The sequence below is a fragment of the Emiliania huxleyi genome (assembly GCF_000372725.1).
Source record: "Emiliania huxleyi CCMP1516 unplaced genomic scaffold EMIHUscaffold_79, whole genome shotgun sequence".
Classification (NCBI taxonomy): Eukaryota; Haptophyta; order Isochrysidales; family Noelaerhabdaceae; genus Emiliania; species Emiliania huxleyi.
The window spans coordinates 326,561-346,546 of record NW_005196094.1 but is presented as its reverse complement, the minus strand read 5'-3'; the positions used below and the strand labels follow the sequence as shown (position 1 = coordinate 346,546).

Below are 19,986 nucleotides of genomic sequence, written 5' to 3'. Positions count from 1 at the left end.
AGTGGGCCCATGACAAGGCGGACTGCTGCTCAGAATCTGGGCTCTCTTGGCGCTCGCTCTCGGCTCTCCATAACCTCTTTGCCCCCTCCCTCCCGCGCCGACGTTGGCAGCCCGACCACGACAACGTCAGCGCCGCCGGCCTGCAACTCGAGGCGCCGTTGAATGAGCACGAGAGCCGGTGCACAACGGCGGCGCGGGTGATGCAGCCCAAGGTGACGACGAAGGCGGAGGGGGCGGCGGCGGAGGGGGCGGCGGCGGCAGCGGCGATGGCCGCGGGGTCGGCCCGCCCGCCTTTGCTGCAGGGCTGTGGCGTGTGGGCATCATCACAGCTCAACGTGAAGTCAAGGCGCGGAAGCTTCAGTGGGCACTTTTCGCGTCCTTTGCCACGCATATGGCGCCGCGGACCGGTCTACCGGACCCGCCCCTGATCTTGTTCTCTTCCTCGACTCGACCTTCCGCGATCTTCCTCGACTCGACCTGATGCTGAGTTTCCGCAGCCGCACCAGCCTGCGGACCAGTGCAGCTCAGTGGCAGTGTGGCTGTGCGACCAGGGCCAGTGGTAGACAGTGGACGTGCGTGAGGCTACTCTCTGAGCGATGACACTAGCAGGGGCATCATGATTGCCATCGGAGTCACTTGTATTACAACGCCGCCACGCTCGCAAGGGCCGCCTAAGCGCCTAAGGCTAAGCACCCTAAGCACCCCCCCCGCTCTGGCCGCTTAGGCGCTTAGGCGAGTGACGGCCGGCTGCCCGGGGCCTGGCGTGCCTCCGGGTGGGGTGAGCGCCTGGGAGAGCCACTCTGCAAGTGGTGTGCGAGCGTGTAGCTTTAGCGTGCAGTCGGCCAAGACATCCCTATAATAGAGGCATCCTAATTTAATCGTTCTAGTAATCTAGATATCCTCCCCCCCGGAGGCGGCGCGCTCATCAAAAAGCGCTCGGGTCGTACCCCTCCCTCGGTCCGCGGTACGTCGCCTCTCCGCCCTTGAGGTGCAGCACGTGCGTCACGCACGGCAGCACCTCCTCGAAGTGGTGCGTGATGTAGAGCAGCCGCATGCGGCTCGCGCTGCAGACGCGCTGCACCACCTCGAGCACGCGCCGCCGCCGGAGCAGGTCGAGGCCCTGGCACGGCTCGTCCAGCACCAGCAGCGCGGGCCGGCGCGCCAAGGCGGCCGCGACGAGCACAACCTTCTGCTCCCCCTGGGAGAGCATCCGAAAGGGCCGGTCGAGCAAGTCGTCAACGCCGAGCCAGCTCGCCACGCGCCGCGCCGCCTCGGCGTCGCTGCCCTCCGCCACCATCTCGCCCGCCGTCCGCTCCGAGCCGGCGACGCTCAGGTGCGCCTCCGTCGACACCCAGCCGACCCCCTGCGCCGCCGCGACGTCACCGCCGCCGCCGCCGCCGCCGCCAACGTCCTCGCCGCCGCCGCCGCCTCCGCCCCCCTCCTCGCCGTCCCCTCTGGCCGCCTCCTCCACCCTCGCACGCCTCCCGAGGACGGTAAAGTCTCCCGCCGCGACCGGCTCCGCGCCCGCGCGCGCCAGCAGCCGGGAGAGGGTGCTCTTGCCCGCGCCGTTGCCGCCCGCGATCAGCCAGTGCTCGTCGCTGCCGACGCGCCAGTCGAGGCCCCTCAGGATCGTGTGCTCGCCCCTCCGCACCTGGAGCGACCGCGCCTCGACGAGGGCGGGCCCGCCTCTCGAGGCTGCCGCAGAGGCCTCCTCCCCCGGCCCTCCCCGCCAGAGCGCAGCCACCTCCGCCTCCGAAGGCAGCGCACGCGCGGGGAGGCGCGCCGCCGGGGCGAGCGCGTCGGCGAGCAGCTCAGCGCCCGACCGCCCCTCCCGCGCGCTCGTGGCCAGCCGCCCCTCGCCGTCGAAGGCGGACATGGTCGCCACCTCGGGCACAACCTCCTCCGCCCGCTGCGTCAGCAGGAGCACCTGCGTGTGCGCCGTCGCGCGCGCGTCGACGCCTTGGACGAGGAGCTGCCCAAACCCGCGCAGCATCTGCGAGATCAGCTCGGAGAGCGACTGGCGCGACGCCACGTCCAGCCCGTCGAACGCATTGTCGAGAACGAGGCAGCGCGGCGACGTGCCGAGCGCGCGGACGAGGAGCACCTTGCGGATCTCGCCGGTCGAGATGGCGCGCACCGGCCGGTACAGCAGCGGGTGCAGGCCAAACCGCACCACCAGGTAGCGCGCCGCCGGCCCGAGGTGTCCGAGGGCGCGGTACACCGAGCCTCCGTCGGCGAGCAACCGCTGGTGGGCGTCAAAGGAGACTCGCGAGGCGGAGCGGGCGCCCCAGCCGTCGGCGCACGTGAGCGAGCCCTCACGCAGCAGCGTCCGATGCAAAGGGTCCTCCAGCAGCGCCTCGGTGAGGAGCGTCTTGCCGGCACCGTTGGCTCCAAGCAGGACGTGGCCTCCAGCGCGGGCAGGGCGGATGGAGAGGTTCAGAGGCGGGCTGGCGCGGCTGCTCGGGCTCCACGCGAGGCGAGCAGCGTCGAGGCGGAGGAGCGGCGGCTCGTCCTGGATCGGCTGGCGTGCTTGCTCCGCGTGTGCGGTCGATAGGCGTCGGCCGAGCTGGCGTGCGGCCGCTGCCGGCGAGGCTGCCGAGTGGCGTCGGCCGAACTGGCGCGCCGGCGAGGCTGCCGACGATACGCGTCCGACCGCCATCCTTGGATTTCTTTTCTATGTCTCTTCGCGCGAGAATTCTTTTGTTTCCTCTCTCCTCCTCCCGGCCACACCCCGACGCCCAGGAATTTTCTCTATATGTGCACAGCGTCTGAGGGGCGAAGATCGTGTTCTGGTCCGCTACGAGTACACAGCAGGAATGCCGTCGCGCCGCCTAGTCCTCCTCGCCCTCGGCGCGCTCGCCCTTGGCTGCGAGGACAAGTACCTCCTTCTGCGGGACGGAGAGTTCATCATCGTAAACGCGACGATAGACGGAGACATCGTGATAAAGGATTGCTCGTCCAACGACTCGTTGAACTGCACCGATAAAATCACGGTAAATCTGTGTCAGCGCTCGTGCCGAAATTGCCCAGCGCCAGCCTCGCCGCCGTCAAGTCCGATCGCGAAGGACACAACCCCGCCGCCGCCGTCTCCGACAACCATGCCGACAACCCCGCCGCCGCCGTCTTCTCCGACTCCTCTGGCGCCCGCCTCGATGGCGCCGACTTCACCACTGCCTAAGGGAGAGAAACCTGCGGCCACGTCCGCGTCCGCGCCGCAGTCCGCGTCCGTGGGCGTCGCAGCCGCGCCGAGCCCAAGTCCGACCCCGGGCCCACCTGAGGCGGACCCGTGCGCCGCCTCGGCCGCCTCGGGCCTGCTCTCTCCCACGGACGAGTGTCGGGTGTACCACCAGAGTGCTCATGCCGCCCCCGACGCCCATGCCGACGCCCCGCGCTCGAGCACCTCCAGCTGGGACACGTGGGGGCCTCTGGTCGTGCTGGCGGCCGCGGCATACTGCGTCTACCGGTGTGGGAGCGCCCCACCTCCCTCTGCAATGGCCATCCCCACGCGCCACCCTCACACACCGCCGCCTCGTGTGATTCGCCGCAGGCTCCTGCAGGCACGGTACACCTCTCTCCGCGAGCTGGGCCTCGCCGGCGGCAGGAAAAACGTGCGCAGCTTCCTGCAGCACCGCCCCCCGCGAGGCAGCGAGGGCGTCTCACTCGGGTCCTTGGAAAAGCCATTCAAACAAGTGCTAATCCTGAGGAATGATTCAGGCATCGAGGGCATCTCACTCGTCGACGACTTCAAGTGCGCCGCCCGCTCCTCGGAGGCCGACCTCGGCGCCTCGCAGCCGAGCGGCTTCGGGAGGCCAGGACACGGCGCCGCCGGTCTCTACCCGCAACAGCAGCCCCACACACCAGAAGCCAAACGGAGGTCGCCGCTTCAATCCCGGCTGTAGGCGGGCGGGCGCACAGAGGCGCGCGTGACGAGGACGACGATAACGAGATGCTCTGAGTGGGGGGGGACGAGGCGTCGAGGGGGTGGTGCTTGATTGGGGGGGCGGCGCTTGCGGGGCGGACGGGAGCGAAGAGCGGAGTCGCGACACTCTGGAGACACTTCTGAGTGGAGGCTTCTGTGGCTTGCGCCGGCAGCCTCGCGTGGACTGCACGCGTACATGCACACGAAGGTCAGAGCACGACCCCCGCGCCCGCACAGTCTGAACACAGTCCAGTCACACACGTGTCACACGCGCGGCACCGCCGCGCCGCCGCGGGGGGGCGCCGCCGCAAAACTTGGGCAGCGTTGTGCTCGGCGTTTGGCCCCGGCGACGGTGTGTGCGTGCTTGTGCCGCGCGAGAAAAGCGCCGCAGGCCGAGTTCCTCGGAAATGGCGAGGAACCTCATCTCCTTCGTGGGTCTGGCTGCTCTGACCTCTGTGAGCCGGCGTACGGCTTTAGCACCCTTTGCTAACTGCCGACTCCAAGTGCTCTCCGAGAGGGTGCAGCAGAGTGCTTCCAAGTGCTCGAGGCGGAGCGGAGTCGGACGAGACAGAAATTTTCTACCCACTGGTGGGGTGTCGACGCACGCACACTCCGCCGTCGGCCTGCGACGAGCGGCGGCGACGCTGTGCGAGTCCGAGCCGCTCTCGCGCGGGGAGGCTACGGGTGAATATGACGGCGACAGGATGACATACAGCAGCGCCGACGCCGTCCGCGACATGGTGGCCGCGTCTCGCGCCGACGCGGGGGGCAGAGACGTGTACACGCGGCGTACTGACTACGATACGCAGCCAGGGGGGGCGGGCGTTGCGCGCGTTTTTCGCACATTGGACGTACAACACACACATCTCACATGAAATCATGCATTTTACGGCATGTGCGATGTGGATGTATATTGATGTGTGCATGCAGAGATCTCCTGCGCAGTACGTTGCTCGGCACAGCGTCACAGCCACAGGCACACAATTGTGTTACCATGGGAGAGCTCCAAAAGAGAGAGAACGGCGCGTGTATCGCCACCACGTACCAGCGAGTAGAGCCCCGAGGTGTGCTCCAGCTCCTGCGCCGACCACACTGTGCGGCCTAGTTCAGCTCCCAAAGGGGTTCTTGAACTCGGGCAGCTTGAGGCCCGGCAGCTGCAAGCTCTGCGGCGGGTCGGCTGCTGCCTCGGCCTCGGCCGCGGCATTGGAGGCGAGCGCGGCACGTTGCACCTCCATCTCCGTGCGAAGCGCCTCGGGGTCGGCCCACCGCGCACCGGGCTCCGGCCTGAAGAGGGCGTATAGCTGCACCGTCAGGACGTGGAGCAGCAGCCCGGGCGGCCCGATCAGGTTGGTGAGCAGCACGCTGTGCGAGGTGAAGATGTCGCGCCGGCGGCCCTCCAGCCAGATCCAGCGGCCGACGAACAGGTCCCACACCAACTCATGCGTCCACTCCTCCGCCGCAAAGTTCTTGTATGTGCCGAGCTCAAGGTAGACGTCGATGCCACGCTCGCCCACTACTACTGGATTGAACAAATTGTTGAAGAGCTCGATCGGAGCCGTGCCCGCCTCGGGTGGCTTGCCCGCGGACGCGACGACGATGAAGAGATGGAAGAGAGCGACGATGCAGAGCGGCCAGAGCGGCTCAAAGACCTGACGCGTGACCTTCCAGTTGGGCGCAAACACGATGAGCAGCCAAAAGTTCTGCGGCACGAAGGTGACAAAGGCGAAGGCCTGCGCGATGCCGGTCGGGTCCTCGAGGGCGCTGGTGGCGAGCTGAATCGTCGTCGCGTCCATGGTTGGTGCGGCGCCGGTGCGCTGCACCGGCGCGAGCGTGACTGGCGCAGCGGTAGCGCGGCGTAGCGGCTGCACCGGCGCTAGTAGTGTGCGCGGCAGCGATAACGCGAAGCAGAGCGCTCCGAGCGCGGCGACCATCCCCACAATGGGCTCGAGAGGGCACCTCCTGAGGCGAGCCGGGACGCGCGCCCAGCCGAGTTTTCTTTTTCGTCTTAAAATTCTTTCCGTTGTAATCGTATCTTTGAGGGTCCGCCCGCAGGCGCATTTTGTATACCGAGGCGGTGCCCGGTGCCGAGCGCAGGCAGAGCCCACAGGTCGGACCTTAAGACAGCATTGTAGATCCCTGGGCGAGGGAGGGTGGTTGGTGGAGAGGCGGTCCGGCGGCGGAGCAACCACCTCCTCCCGACGTGTCGGCAGGCAGGATGTGGCTCTGCACATTCCCGTAGGAGGACTCTGCTGACAGGGTTTGCGATGAGGAGCGTTTTTGTGCCGATGAGCGATGTAAATAAATCAAAACGGAGACCTCTACTGTGAGATGGGTAAAAAGGAAGAGGTCCCCACCGATCGATGTGAGAGAGAGAGATTTTTAGCAATACAGAATACTCCCAATACCATATCGTGCACACTCCCCCCACGATCCGGCCGAGGGCTCAGGGTAGTGGAACTTGTCTAGGCAGAATGCGTTGACGAGGAGCTTGCCACCTCCGACCGACCCAAGAGGCCCTGCCTTCCCCAACACCAGATGGATAGGTCGCTCAGTTGAGCGCAGCTAGAGTATTCCGCAACGCTCACTGCTATAGCAAGGAGCGGCAAGTTGGTGGGAAATGTTCCTGCATTGAAGTCCGAATTCACACCGCCGTTCCGTCAAAGCCGAGCTGCCAGCAATGGTTCCTTCCCCAGCACGTGATGGTCTTGTCCTGCAGAACACGTATGGCCATAGCCGGCGCTCACTGCGCAGTCGCGCTCCCAATACGTGCATCACGTTTGTTCTAAAAATACTTTTGTGATAGGAGCGTCATTTTGTACCCACCCCCCCTACTTCGTGGGGACCCCCCCGCCGGTCGGTGGTCTGCCCCCGAGGCGGACCGGACCCCCCCTCCGGTCGGTCGCTCTCTTGGCGGCGGGAGGTGTGACGACCGACCCCCCCCCTCGGTCGGTGTCCTTGCCGTGAGCCCCTCAATCAAACGCTCTCCCTCCTTCTCGCGAACCGCCACGGGCGCTTCGAATCAAATCGCCGGTTTTCACCAACAGTAACACTATGAAAACTAGTTACGCAGCCAAGCGCCAAGGAGACTTCTTCGCCGAGGCCCGAGCGAGCGCGACTCCACACGAAATCCAGCTCTGGAATTGGCGGCCGAAAAAGAAATCCATACTGGTACTCCGGGGCTATGCGCGAGGGTCCCCTACCCCCGCACTGCTGTGAACAGTCCCCGAACCCATACTAGGGACCCGTAGCATATGCGGGCATCCACGCAGTCGCAGGCCTGATCCTGCTTGTGCCGTCTTTGTACAAGCTCTGGCAGCGCTCCAGTTCTCCACAGTACGCGCGCGCATCGTCCCTTCCAATGACTACGATGACTTGCCAGAGAGCTTGATCGACACATCGCCGCCGCCGTTGACGGGCTCATCGGCTTCCGAGTCGCTCAAGCGACAGCAAATGGCAATCGATCCGGGTGCTGGACGCCGCTGCATGAAGAGATATAGATACTAATTTATTCACAGCTGCGGCGAGCATGTAACCTATGTGCGGTGTGACCCTCGAGCCAACCCGACCGACCGACCCCCCCCTCGGTCTGCGCTCCGACCGACCGGACCCCCCCTCCGGTCTGCGGTATTCCGCGGCCGCCGACCGGACCCCCCCTGCGGTCGGTCGGTCTGCGCTGGGCGCTCAAACCGCGAAGTCGGCCTGTTCACAAGATGACGCTCATATGACAGGTCTCAGACTTTGAGCGGCCATATCTCGGTAACTATTGATGGATGATGGTCCACCGGAGAACTCATCGCCATTCGAACGGGCGCCGGGCGCCCGTTCCAAATCCGAAGAGTTTTCAGGTCGTTGAGTTTGTTGAAAACAAGAAAAAGAAAAATCCCAGCCCGAGACGCTACGCGGGACTTGGCTGGGTTCCGGCTCCCAGCCAGATAGGGGGTCTGTCGCCACTGAGTCGCGCCAAAACGCCCTACCTACCTACCTATTGCGGGCGCCAACCGCCAGGCTCCGTGCCCCACCTACCTACCTATTGCGGGGCCGCGCAGCGAAGCGAAAAATATCCGTTGGAACCCGTCCCGGGCGCGTTCGCCGGCGCTGCCGTCCCGGGCGCCGCCACCGCGGGCGCCGCCGCCGCACCCGTCTCGGCTGGCGTCCCAGCCGCAGGCGACACGTCTGGCATGGCCCCGTTCGCGGCTAAACGCGCCCGTCTCCCGCGAGGGGGAACGAAGCGTTCCCCCCCCCCCACCCCCCCCTTAACGGCCACCCCCCCCACCGCCACCTACCTACCTATTGCGGGGCCCTCTGGGGCGGTCAAAACCGGACCTACCTACCTATTGCATAGGGGCCAGCCAGTGGCGACAGACCCCCTATCTGGCTAGGAGCCGGAACCCCGGCTGTCGGCCTTTTTTTTTTCACTCTTCTAGGGTTCGCAGTCGACCAGGGCTCGCAAAAGGCTCACAGCCCACTCGAGCATGGGCAGCGCCGCGGAGCAAGTCATTGGCGCGTGGCTCGCTCTCATCGGCGTGGCCACCAGCGTCGCCGGCCTGCTCGGCCTCAAGATCGACCCGGCAACAGCGCCGCCGACTCTCTGCTGGCGCCCCGTCACGGCGACCCAGCGTACGCGTGGCTGCGTGGTGGTTTGGGCGGCGGGCCAGCTCTTCCAGTTCCTCGCCGTCTACTTTGCCACACAGTCCGTCGTCGCGGCGTGCACCAACGCCGGGATCGTCTTCAACGCTGTCGGAGCCTCGTATTATTTCCGCGAGCCATTCGGGAGGTGGGACGCGGTCGGCGTCACCGGTCTAGTCGCGGGCGCGCTTCTTGTGGTCCTCACGGCGCCGGTCCTCCGCGTGTCGCACCTCGACATCGATCAGGTGGCAGCCCTCTTCCAGACCTCTGCAGGGCCAGCGTGCGGCCTGATCGGCACGGCCGCCGTCGCTGCGGCAGCCGCAGCATCGCTCAGCTTGCTGGCGGGATGGCGCGGTGCCGGGAGGAGGCGCGGCGCAGGCAGCGGCGGCGGTGTCGGCAGCGCTGGCGGCGGCGGCGGTGTCAGGGCTGGCTCTGCTGGCGCGGTCCTCGCTGGTGGCGCGGTCGGCGCGGGCTGGCGCGCGCGCTCCGCGTCCGGCATCGCCTCCGGACTGGTTGCCGGCTTCTGCGGCGCCACGTCCATCAGCGCCTCGAAGCTGGTCTGGCTGCTCTTCGCAGAGACGCTGCGGCGGGGCGGCGACAACGGGTTCGCGCGGCTCGGCTCGTGGGTCATCGGAGGCGTGATGGCGGGCGGGGAGGCGGCCATGGTGGCCGCCCTCTACCTCGGCCTCCGCCGCGCCGAGGCCTCTGTGGTCATCCCCTGCTACTACGGCTCGATGACGGTCTTCGCCGCCGTGCAAGGCCTCCTCCTCCTCCCGCTCGACCTGGGCCTGCTTCAACAAAGCCCACCCTCCCCCTTCACCCTCCCCCTTCCCACCCTAGGCCTCCTCCTCTTCGACCTCGGCCCCTCCCTCTCTGCGGGCGGCGCCGCCGGCTTCAGCTGCGGGATCGCCCTCTGCGTCGCCTCTCTGGGCGAGAGGGGCTTGCGGGCGAGGGGCGGAGGGGAGGCGCTCGCCCTCGTCAGCCCGAGCCCCGCCCGGCCGTAGGCGCCATCGGGGCGGGCAGGAGGAGGGCGGAGGCGTCCCGCGCAGAGTCGCGCGCCGCGCCCCTCCTCGCCGCCGCCGCCGCCGGTGGGCGCTAGCTCTCGCCTGCGGTTCACTCCTCCGCGCCGAAGCCTCTCGAGACACTGCTCCCTCCCCTCCCGCAGGTGGCTTGCCGGCCGGTGGACCCGAGCAGGCCTCCTCCGCCGCAGCGTCCGCGACGGGCGATGGCGCCCGGCCCGTCGTCGCCGCCGTGTGAAGCAACGCTCCGGCGAGAGCGAGGAACGCAGATTTCGAGTCGTGGTCGTCCAGAAGAATCGGCATGGTGTGTCCTGTGTGAATGATGTGTAACAGTGTTGTGGTGTGTGTGGCACGTGTGTGCGGTGACACGCTGTGACGAAATGCATGGCATGGAAATGGTTGAGTGGACTGTTCACCTAAGGAGAGACGATAGCGCCCCGCGCGGGGGGGGGGGGGGGTAAGACACTCACTCACACCAGAGAGTGGGTTGTGGGCGCGCGGACCGGGCGTCGCCGGGGTGATGATGTGCATGTGGCTGTGCCAAAAAGTGTGCGAGATGTGGACATCACAAATTCACAATTCACAACATGACATGTGTGCATCGAAAAATAATTCGACCATTTTGACCAGAGCGCACGCACAAGTAAGAGCCGAACCTCCTAAGCCGCGTTGCGTTGGCCGTTGACCTCCTCTCCCGTCACGTCTCTCTGCGGAGCCCTTCAGATCAGTCGCGCTGCTTGGCGACGCGCGACCAAGGGAAGGGCGTGTTTGTCGCGGCGAGGTAGCTGACCACGTCGGGGTAGCCGCACTGGTGCGTCGCTGTCCGCTCCTCGAAGTACGGCCTCGCCCGCGCCTCGAGGGCCGCCATGAAGGCGGCCAGGCGCGGGTACGAGGCCAGCTCGTCCCCGACGCACTCGTACGCGAGGATGTCGCGCAGCGCGTTGAAGAGGGCGACCGACTCGAAGGTTAGCGCCTCGCCCGAGAAGAAGGTGCCTCCGCTCGCCTCGAGGGCCCGCTCGAGGGCGGGAAGCCTGGCGCGCAGCGCAGCGACCGCCGGCTCGACCTTGGCGGAGCGGTCTCCGAGCAGGCCGCTCAGCGGGCGGAGCAAGCCGAGGAGCTCGGTCCGCGTGAGGCGGCGCACGAGCATCGGCATCAGCAGCGGGTAGAAGACCTCGTCCAAAAGCTCCTGCGCGATTAGGCAGAGGTTGACCGCTCTCTCGTCTGCCTCCTCCGTTTGTGGTGCCATGCCAATCTGGTGGCCGACAAAGTGCATGATGTTTGACGTCTCGACGCAGTGAGTGCCGTCGGGAGCGGTCACGCAGGGGCACTTGTCCGTGCCCAGGAGCGGTGAGTCCGCGCCAAGAGCCGCCTTGCGGTACGGGTCGAGGCCGTTTGGAAAGGGCCAGAGCCGAACGTCCTGCAGCGGCACGCCGCCGAGCGCGAATAATAGCCGGATCTGCTCTCCACGCGTCGGCGCGTCGTAGTAGAGGAGCCGCCAGGTGCCGGGCAAGTGGGCCACGGCGTGGACCATTTTTCGCTGCGTCCTGGGTTAAAAAACTGGCAGGGCAACAAGCGCACACACGCTGTTGCCGATCGTCCGGCCCGCAGGGTGCCGCCGCCGCCGCCCTTAGCTCCCCGGCCCTGGGTGTGAGCGCTACAGAGTAGTATAATAGTATGTACATGAGTAAAGTGGGTTGAGGCCTAGTAAGGGCGTATATATACGACTATACGCCCACTAACTACGCCCTTAGTGTGAGATTGATAACTACACTCAAAGTGCTCCAACCAAGTGCTCTGCTTGTCTCACATGCATATGCTACCAGGTCGCATGTGTATGTCAAGCGATCCCACGAACGAACGACAGCGTCTGAGTTGTTTGGTATTGCTAAAAATCTCTCTCTCAGCGTCTGTGGGGACTACATGATCCGTACATGAAGGGTGGAGGGGCCCGTCCGCGGAATTAGGCGGCGCGGGCCGCACCCCCCACCCGACTGTGGCCGAGCGTAAGAAGCCGTTTTTGCCTCTTGCTTGTTCTTGACCCAATCAATTGGCAATTCTCTCTCTCAGCCTCACTCAGAGAACTTGAGCCAGTTGGTATGCATTTTGCGCGCCTGCTTATTGATGTTGTCGGCGTCGCCCGCCACCGCCGCCATGGAGACCTGCTGCGTGTGGTGGACGACAAGGAGGAGGCGCTCGCCGACGCCGCCCATACACCGTCCGGTCCGTGTTGGTGCCCACCCGCTTCCTTGGCGAACACGTGGAGGAGCTGCTTGGTGGGCGGCGCATGCCACCCAAAGTTTCCACGAGCACCAGCCGCGTTATGGCTTTCTTGACCCACTTCGCGTCGTAGTACTGCGCCCCCGTCCACTTCCAGCCTGCATCCGTCTTGATCCATCCCTTTCCATACCGTGGTCTTTGACCCATAAATTCCAGTCGAGTGATCGAGCGGTCCGTCCACCTGCTGACGGCCACGCTCCTTGGTTGGACCTTGCACCCACGACCCCCGTCAACGCTTTGTTCTAGCGTGTTTCCAAACCCGTAGCGAGGTGGCCCACCGACGCCACATTGCGCCACCATTTTGTATTTCCCACGAGCCCCTCCCCGCCGTCGTCGACTTGATGAGCGGGTCCCAGCACCCATCCTCGGGGACAAGGAAAAGCCCAAGGTGACGCGGCACCTCAACGACACGTCCGTGACTGACATCTGCGAGCTCGGCGGCGACTTGTCTTCGCCACGATGCGGGACGTGCATTACGAGGTCAAGTCCTGGAACCCGCTCATCAAGTCGACGACGGCGCGGGGCGCGGGGGTCTCGTGGGAAAATGGTGGCACTGTGGCGTCGGTGGGCCACCTCTACGGGTTTGGAAACACGCTAGACAAGGCGTTGACGGGGGTCGTGGGGTGCAAGGAGCGTGGCCGTCAGCAGGTGGACGGACCGCTCGATCACTCGACTGGAATTTCTGAGCCCTGGTCTGACAGCCTGACAGCAAACCCCGGACAGCGCCTGACAGTGCCCGACAGCCCGACAGCGCTGACAGCACTTTCTCCGACAGTCTGATAGCACGTATCTGACAACCTGACAGCAGAGTCTGACAGTCGAGGGGTCCCGTCGCTGTCAGGCCCTAACGTGACAGCCTGACAGCTGCCCGACAGCCCGACAGCACACAGTGGTCTGACAGCAGCGCTGACAGCCCGACAGCAGCACAGACCGTACACAGACCCCGTAGAGCCTCTTTCTTGTGCCCCATGAGGGTATAACAAAAGTACATGCAAAGACATGTGAGTGTGGTCCATGTAGTCATGGGATGGTCATGAGTGTTGAGTCTCTCTCTCAACCCTCCCGCCCCACCTCTGCGGACCCCTCTCTAGCACCGGCGGCTGTGCTACTACAAATGAAGCTACCACCTAGCCTTCTGGGGCCCTACAGTCATATGCCTACGGCGTCTGGGTGGGGGTGGCCACCGCCGTCTGTGCCGCCGCCGCCGCCTGCGCCTGCGCCGCCATCTGCGCTCCCCAGGCGGCCGCCGCCGCCGGCGTGATCACGCCGTAGGAGGGGGGCAGCTGCGTAGCCGCCAGTAAAGTCCTGCTGGTCTCCTCTTGATAGTGTCATAAGTGTGGCTGGTGTGTGTCAGAGCCTGACAGCACCCCGACAGCACCACCTGACAGCACCTGACAGCAACAGCCCAACGTCTGACAGCAACAGCAGCCTGACAGCTCCGACAGCTCCGACAGCGTCTGACAGCAACACCCGACAGCTCCGACAGCACCCGATAGCTACAGATCCCCTCGACTGTCAGACACGCACCCGACAGCACCCGACAGCACTGACAGCACCTGACAGCTGGTCTGACAGAGGCACCTGACAGTGCCTGATAGCTGCCCGACAGCCCGACAGATCACCTGACAGAACCTGACAGCCTGACAGCCAGGGCTCAGTGGAATTTATGGGTCAAAGACCACGGTATGGAAAGGGATGGATCAAGACGGATGCAGGCTGGAAGTGGACGGGGGCGCAGTACTACGACGCGAAGGTGGGTCAAGAAAGCCATAACGCGGCTGGGGTTCATGGTTCATGGAAACTTTGGGTGGCATTGCGCCGCCCACCAAGCAGTTGGAAAAAATAAAATAAAACGACGCGCCAAACGAGGGGTGGGAGAAGGACAGGGTCCCCACCTGCACGAGCAGGATCTTGGAAGGACGATCAGGGAGGGGCACAGGGGGGAATGGGGAGCGCATCGCCGTCCCATCGCGAAACGGAGACAGGGGTCAGCCCCGCGCGACCTCGGAAACTAGCCGGGGCAGTCGGAGAAGGGGCAACTCCGTGCACTGACGGTCGGCCGCCAGAAAACACGCCTGCGTGGATCGCGTCACACCAATCCTCGCTACCCAACGCGGCCAAAGGATATCCACCTCGAGAACCTCGAGAGAAACGGAGGGGACCTGGGCAGGTTTCACCCACACGACAGGGTCCCAGGGATTCCTCTCTCGAATAGGACAGGTTGCACCAGCCAGCTAAAAAAGAAAAGTACTCCGCAAACTCGCACATCCCGTCCGGTCGCTTGCGAGCCGCTGAAAACATGCTCTTGTTCACCATCATCCTCACAGCGGCGCCCTCGGACCCGCCGGCGCCGACGCAGCAGCTGCGCTCGGACCCGCCGGCGGTAGCTCCTCTTTCGTGCCGCACTCCTCCTCCTCCTTGCAGAGCTGCTGCGGCATCGGACCATCTCTCTGCAAAGACCTTTTCTCCGCAGCGTGGGCAAGGCCTTACCCTCGATTTGCGGCTCGCGGCTGTCGCGATCACCTGGATCGCTGCCATCGTCGCCGTGCAGACCACCACACCCAGCTGTATGGTCTGGCTGGCCGATGCCCGCGCCGCCTACCCGCAGCTTGCCGGGACGGCCTCCGCCTTTGGGATCTACGCTGCCTCGGATGCTCTCTCGCAGGTCGTGACCCACCGAGGCGGCGTCGACCTCCGCAGAAGGAGCGGCGCTGCCGACAGCGGCATGGGCCAGGAGTCGAGGCTCCGCGGCGGCTCCGACTCCGCGCCCGCGACGCTGGACGTGCGGCGGATGCTCCGGTCTGCCTCCTGCAGCGCGCTGCTGTCCGGCTGGCTCGCAGTGCACTACTTTCGTGCGCTCGACTCGCTGGTCCGGCTGCCGGGCTGGGCTGCAGCTGCGCCGGGCGCCGCCGGCGTCCTGTACGCGTGCCTCCCCGCCCTCGGCAAGGTGCTCTTTGACATCGCCGTGTACGAGCCGGTGTACGACGCAGTCTACCTGAGCCTGCAGGGCCTGCTGCGCGGAGAGAGGCTCGCTCCGCGCGAGCTGCTGTCTGCGGTGCTCGCTGTGTGGCGCAGGGCGCCCTACTACTGGGCTCCGGCGGACATCATCAACTTCTCCCTCGTCTCGACGCGGCTGAGGCCACTCTACAACGCGGTCGCCTCGATTCCGTGGAGCATGCACTTGTCCCAGTCCGCAAACGCTTAGACCGAAGATGTGTGTCGTCTCTCCTTTTGCTCTCTGTGATATCGAGACGTGTGTACCGCTCCGCTGCTGGCTGAGTTTTTCCTTCTATGCGCGCTCACACCGCGGCGCGCGGCGCTCTTCTCGAGCCGTGCCCCGTGCCCGTGGCCGTGCCCGTAAAGCCGTAGGTGCCCGTCGGGTGCGCCCGGCTCTCGCATGGGTGCTCGGCACATGGACATGGTGCTCGGGAGTCGGCGGGGTCGCCCGTCGCCCGCGTCGTCGCCGTCGGTACGGTCGTCGGACCGCGCAGCACCGTTGGTGTCGAGTCGGGTGAAAAAGATAATGCAGCTTATAATGGAAATAAGTAAAAGGTCCGCCGTGCGCCGTCCGGCACACCGGGTCGGAAAAGACGGAAGCGGTGTGTTGCTGTGAGAAAAAAGTGTGGGGTTCTGTGGGGGATGTGGGGGATGTGATATATTAATTGAGGATGGGCGCCGCATGGTGCGATATAACTGATAGAGATAGCATAGTCCCGAGGGGTCGTCACACGGGCGGGTGCTAAAGAGTGATGATGCCGCTCTCCTCCTCCTCCCACCCGTGTTGCCTCCCCGCCATCGACGCCGCCGCCGCCGCGGCGGCCTCCTGTCGCCGCTGCTGCGCCCGCGCCTGCTTGGCCGCTTTGCGCTCCGCCTTTCGCAGGCGCGCCGCCTCGATCGCAGACGGAGCCACCGCCTCCGCCCCATCCGCCGCGGCCGCGAAGAATCCCGCGAGGCGGTGCCCGTCGCCCGCGCCGTTGCACTCGCCGCCTCTGCCCTCGCCCTCTCCCCCCTCGCCACCTCCGCCACTGCCGTCGGCAGCCGAGGGCGGCGGCGGCGATCCGTCTGGCTCTCCGCCCCGCCTGCCCCCTCCGCCATGCCCTCCCTCTTGCCTGCCCTCCTCGCCGCCGCCCAGCGACACCGCCCGCATGCGCGTGATCGCCTCGAGGTAGGCGACCGCCCCGTGCGGGTCGCCGCTGCACGCCTCGAGCGCCTCTGCAACCTGGCGGGGCGAGGGGGCGGGCAGGGAGTGGGCAAGAGGGCCGGCGGGAGAGGTCCAGGCGGAGGGGTGCGGGGGGAGGGGAGAGGTGCAGGGGGAGGGGAGAGGTGGGCGGATGGATGCCGGAGAGGAGAGAGGTGCGGGGGTAGAGGGCGAGACGGAGGGAGCGAGCGCAAGCGGCCAACCTGCTCCGCGCTGACCTCAAAGCTGCACCCCGAGCGCACGGCCGCCTCAGCCGCCGCCTCTCCCATCTCCGATCCGCCGTCGCCCTCCGCATCGCCATCCGCAACGCCGCAGCTGCCGCCACCCTCCGCCTCGCCGCCACCGCCGCCCCTGCTCGATCCACCACCCTTGCCGTTGCCTCCGCCCCCGCCCCCGCCGCCAGGACCCCCACCTCCCTTGCCATTGCCCTTGGTTCTGCTCGCGCCGCCCTTCGCGCCGGCCGCGCCCTCTGCGCCGAAGCCGGCGCCGCCCCGCGCCTCCTCGGCGGCTGGCTGCAGGACGGCGTTGTAGTGCTCGCCGTCGTGGTAAGAGACGCGGACGCAGCCGGCGGCCTTGTCGGCGCACTCGATGCGGTAGGACGGCCTCTCCTCCTGGTAGACCACCAGGTGCACGCGCAGCGCCTGCACCGCCGCAAGAAGCTCCGGCTGACCCGCCCACTCGCCGTCCCGCCGCATGCGAGAGAGGTACTGCTCGAAGTCGGCGTCGTCCTCCTCGTCGCCCTCCCCGAAGGTGAGGAACGGCGTGTAGTCGTCCGGATGCGCCTCCATGTGCGACACCACCCTCTCCCGGTAGCTCGCGTGGCACCCCTGGTGTTCGCCGAGCCCGGTGGCAATCGCTCGGAAGAAGCAGTTGCCGTCGCGCTCGACCTCGAACAGCTTGAGCCCCGAAAGCCGCAGGCTCCGCGCAAAGTTGGCCATTCTCTTCTGATCCGGCAACGCACTCGCCGCTCGCTCCGCCCGGCCACCTTTGCCACCCCTCTTGCTGCCGCCGCCGCCACCGTTCTTGCCGCCACTGCCGTTCTTGCCGCCACCTCCGCCGCTGCTTTTGCTACCGCCGCCCTTTTTGCCGCCGCCGCCACCTTTATTCTTGCCCATCGGTGTCCGCGGGTCGGTGCTACAGCACAGCGAGCGCGTGTGCCGCGCGAGCGGCTGCAAAAAGAATTCTAAGAATTTTTGCTCGGCAGGCGGTTAGTGTTCTGATGATCACCCGAATGCCACAGAATGCCACGCTCTCATCGCAAAGCCTGTCAGGCTCCTGCTGAGCTGCTGTCAGCAGTCCACCTCCGGGCGTATTGGACCCCAATACAATAACCTACCTAGGAAGGTCAGGCCGACCAAGTGACTGGGACTCATCAAGTGCCGGAGTCCCAGTGGGGTACCCAGTGAGCCGCCCACTGGGTCGATATGGGCCCCAATCGGCGAGGCGGCTCGCCCCCACTGGGCCCCCGCCCGCCCCCTCCCCACTGGGCAGCTCTCGGTCTCCCCACTGGGCAGCTCTCGGTCTCCCCAGTGGGGACTCCGGCACTTGATGTGTCCCAGTCACTTGGTCGGCCTGACCTTCCTACAATGAGCACCCAATATCTACTACAGGAGCACAATCAATATCTCGGATACCCATCACTGAGCCGACGATGCTACGGGTAGCCCCAGGGTGGCGCCCACCCCCATACCCTCGGGCACTTGCCTGCGCCCTCGCGCGCTAGCCCACGCCCTGCCCCACAAGATCTCACTCCATCCCGGCCTGCGGCATACCTCGGCACCCCCTTGCACGGAATTTCAAAACGCCCAGGTACCCTGCTAAACCGGGCGAAACGCCACACAGTGGCACGCAGTGCCGCACACTCGGGCGTGCGCGCGGGCGTGCGCGGGCGTGCAGGCGCAGGCAAGTGCCCGAGGCGCGGGCGCGCGCGGGCGGGCGCGGGCGGGGCGCGGCGTGGGCGCGGGCAGGCGCGGCGCGGGCACGTGGGCGGGACATGGGCGGGCGCTGGGCTTGCACCGCCGCATCTTCCGCATCACGAGTGACGAGAACGGTCCGCCGGCGCGCGCTGTATTGATTTCGATAGTAATGGGGCAGCAGGGGACAGGATAACGCTCACTTAGGCGGTCTTACCATACAACCGGAAAACGTTTTCGCTACACACTGGCCAGGGGCCATACACGTCATACCGCGGTCCCTTCATGCGCTCCTGAAGCCCAGTCATGTGCGCGGCAAAGCGTGTGATGGCGGACAGGAGCGAAAAAGAGCCCCGCCATGCGGTTGCAAAACATTTCTTCCGTGAACGCATCTCCCTAATTAGGTGCTCATTGCGTCCACGGTAGTGCTGAATGAACAGGTTGTCCATCGACTCCTCACATGTCAGCTCACCGCCCGTTGGCTTCTTGTGCTCACAATACATGTGGGGAACTCCGACGTACGCCTTGTCACCCATACCATATTCAAAAGGGTATAGCTGAGCTAGGAACTCCTTCGCGTACCAATGCTGTGCCGAATCATGCCGGACACCCATGAAGAGCCCATTGTAATCGATTGGGAAACCGCACATGGTGATTGTATAGTCAAACTTTAGCACGTACTCCTTGTACTTGCCTGATCTCACACACCGCTGGAGAAAGCGATTTTTGGGGCAGCAAATTGTCAAAGGAGCACCATCTTTGATCCACAGCACACGCTCGTGATGGAACTCAGTGTGGTTGTACTCCCACAGTCGCAGTGCCGGATCGAGGAAGTTCACGTGCCGTGCGAGGGAATAGATTGTCGGCCGGACCTGCTCTGAGAATGTGCCATAGCTGATGCCAATGTTCTTCATTTCGTGCTGAGTAGGATATCCCACTGCATAGTGCATGGCTGCAAGAAAGTTCCGCTTCTTGCGCTGGTGGGCAGCGCTTGCATCCGGGCTGTCGTTGACATCGAACAGAAGCACCTTTGTGTCTTTCTCGTAGTAGCACGGGATGTAATCATACATGGCACAGAATGCATAATTGACCGCACAAGGTTCGTATGATGTGCAATCCTTGAGGCTGCGGTGGAATCCTGGCACATCCTCCCACGTTAAGGCGTCTTCCCAGCGGCGATTCTCGCTTGCGCTGTCGTATTCGTGTGGCCAAAGCTTGAGCGGGTCCGCGAGAGAAGCTGAGCTTGGATTGTGGGCCCAGTACGGAGTTGGATCCGGCGCATATGATAGAGTGTTGGTCGGATCCAGCTTGAAGACAGGCCGCATCGCAGCAGCTCTACAACGACACAACTCCCGGCCGGGTCGGCAAATCGAAAAATCCAAAAAAGCGAGGATCCAAAATAATAACTAAAGTATGAGTCGCAGCGAGAATCGGAGAGAGACTGCGAAGAGAGATAGGAAGAGGCGGACGCCCAAGGGTGGGCGACGGCTAGTGCACCACACCCCTCTCCTTAAAATCCCTGTGTGGTGGCGGCGTGCCGTCCTCCCATCCCTCCCTTGGGTTGTCCGTTTTCTTTCTTTCTTTTAGTATGAGTTGCGCGCGAGCGCGCGTTTTACGACCGGGCAACAAAGAAAAAGTTGGCGCACGAAAGAAGACTCGGTTTTTGTTGTGGGGCAAAGGAAAAAATCTCGAGGTCGAGCGTTATGAAAAATCTCTCTCTCGCCGCCACACCCCTCACCCGCACGCGGCGGTGGCAGCGGCGAGGGGGGTGGCGGTGAGGGCGGCGAAGGCGGTGTCCCACCGCTGGGCGGCCCCGCCGCGCCCCTCCGCCCTCCTCACCCCACGGGCGGCCCCCCGGCTCCGGAGACCGGCGCCCGGCCCACTGCACCGGAATGGCGACCGCACCGCGCGGCGGCTCTCTCGAGGCGCCGCCATGAGCCTCGGCGGCGGGGGGGTGGAAGCAGCGCGGGGCGTCATCCGCCCTAGCGGTGGAGGGGGGGGGAGGGGCGAGAGCGCTCGCGTCGCGGCGCCGCT

At 65.3% G+C, this 19,986-nt stretch overlaps 8 protein-coding genes across 8 annotated transcripts in view; 2 read left to right on the top strand and 6 right to left on the bottom strand.

Annotated features, from left to right (window-relative positions):
- Positions 1-925: 925 nt before the first annotated feature.
- EMIHUDRAFT_106553 (ABC transporter) lies at positions 926-2,659 on the bottom strand (the record flags this gene model as incomplete). Its single annotated transcript, XM_005759892.1, has 1 exon — positions 926-2,659. One exon carries the CDS (start codon positions 2,657-2,659, stop codon positions 926-928), a length of 1,734 nt encoding a protein of 577 aa, XP_005759949.1.
- Positions 2,660-5,199: 2,540 nt separating this feature from the next.
- EMIHUDRAFT_58346 (hypothetical protein) lies at positions 5,200-5,658 on the bottom strand (the record flags this gene model as incomplete). The annotated part of the gene is made up of 1 exon (XM_005759891.1): positions 5,200-5,658. A coding segment is annotated over one exon (459 nt), but the record flags the coding sequence as incomplete, so codon positions are not given.
- A 1,312-nt stretch (positions 5,659-6,970) lies between these two features.
- On the top strand, positions 6,971-7,423 carry EMIHUDRAFT_218485 (hypothetical protein; the record flags this gene model as incomplete). The annotated part of the gene is made up of 2 exons (XM_005759890.1): positions 6,971-7,110; positions 7,195-7,423. The coding sequence occupies 2 exons, from the start codon at positions 6,971-6,973 to the stop codon at positions 7,421-7,423; spliced, it is 369 nt and encodes a 122-aa protein (XP_005759947.1).
- A 2,722-nt stretch (positions 7,424-10,145) lies between these two features.
- EMIHUDRAFT_359285 (hypothetical protein) lies at positions 10,146-11,185 on the bottom strand. The gene is made up of 2 exons (XM_005759889.1): positions 11,135-11,185; positions 10,146-11,108 (listed from the first exon to the last, which is right to left on the bottom strand). Exon 2 carries the CDS (start codon positions 11,093-11,095, stop codon positions 10,289-10,291), a length of 807 nt encoding a protein of 268 aa, XP_005759946.1. The 5' UTR covers positions 11,096-11,108; positions 11,135-11,185; the 3' UTR covers positions 10,146-10,288.
- A 3,108-nt stretch (positions 11,186-14,293) lies between these two features.
- Positions 14,294-15,108, top strand: EMIHUDRAFT_359283 (hypothetical protein). The gene has a single exon (XM_005759888.1). It carries the CDS (start codon positions 14,411-14,413, stop codon positions 15,044-15,046), a length of 636 nt encoding a protein of 211 aa, XP_005759945.1. The 5' UTR covers positions 14,294-14,410; the 3' UTR covers positions 15,047-15,108.
- Positions 15,109-16,554: 1,446 nt separating this feature from the next.
- EMIHUDRAFT_68494 (OTU domain-containing protein) lies at positions 16,555-16,977 on the bottom strand (the record flags this gene model as incomplete). Its single annotated transcript, XM_005759887.1, has 1 exon — positions 16,555-16,977. A coding segment is annotated over one exon (423 nt), but the record flags the coding sequence as incomplete, so codon positions are not given.
- Positions 16,978-18,155: 1,178 nt separating this feature from the next.
- On the bottom strand, positions 18,156-19,277 carry EMIHUDRAFT_218477 (hypothetical protein; the record flags this gene model as incomplete). Its single annotated transcript, XM_005759886.1, has 1 exon — positions 18,156-19,277. One exon carries the CDS (start codon positions 19,275-19,277, stop codon positions 18,156-18,158), a length of 1,122 nt encoding a protein of 373 aa, XP_005759943.1.
- Positions 19,278-19,643: 366 nt separating this feature from the next.
- EMIHUDRAFT_438570 (hypothetical protein) overlaps positions 19,644-19,986 on the bottom strand; it is a 2,738-nt gene continuing 2,395 nt past the window's right edge. The window contains exon 7 of the mRNA XM_005759885.1: positions 19,644-19,986. This exon is cut by the window's right edge and continues 1 nt beyond it. Coding sequence (XP_005759942.1) covers positions 19,687-19,986 — 300 coding nt within the window. The 3' untranslated portion in view covers positions 19,644-19,686.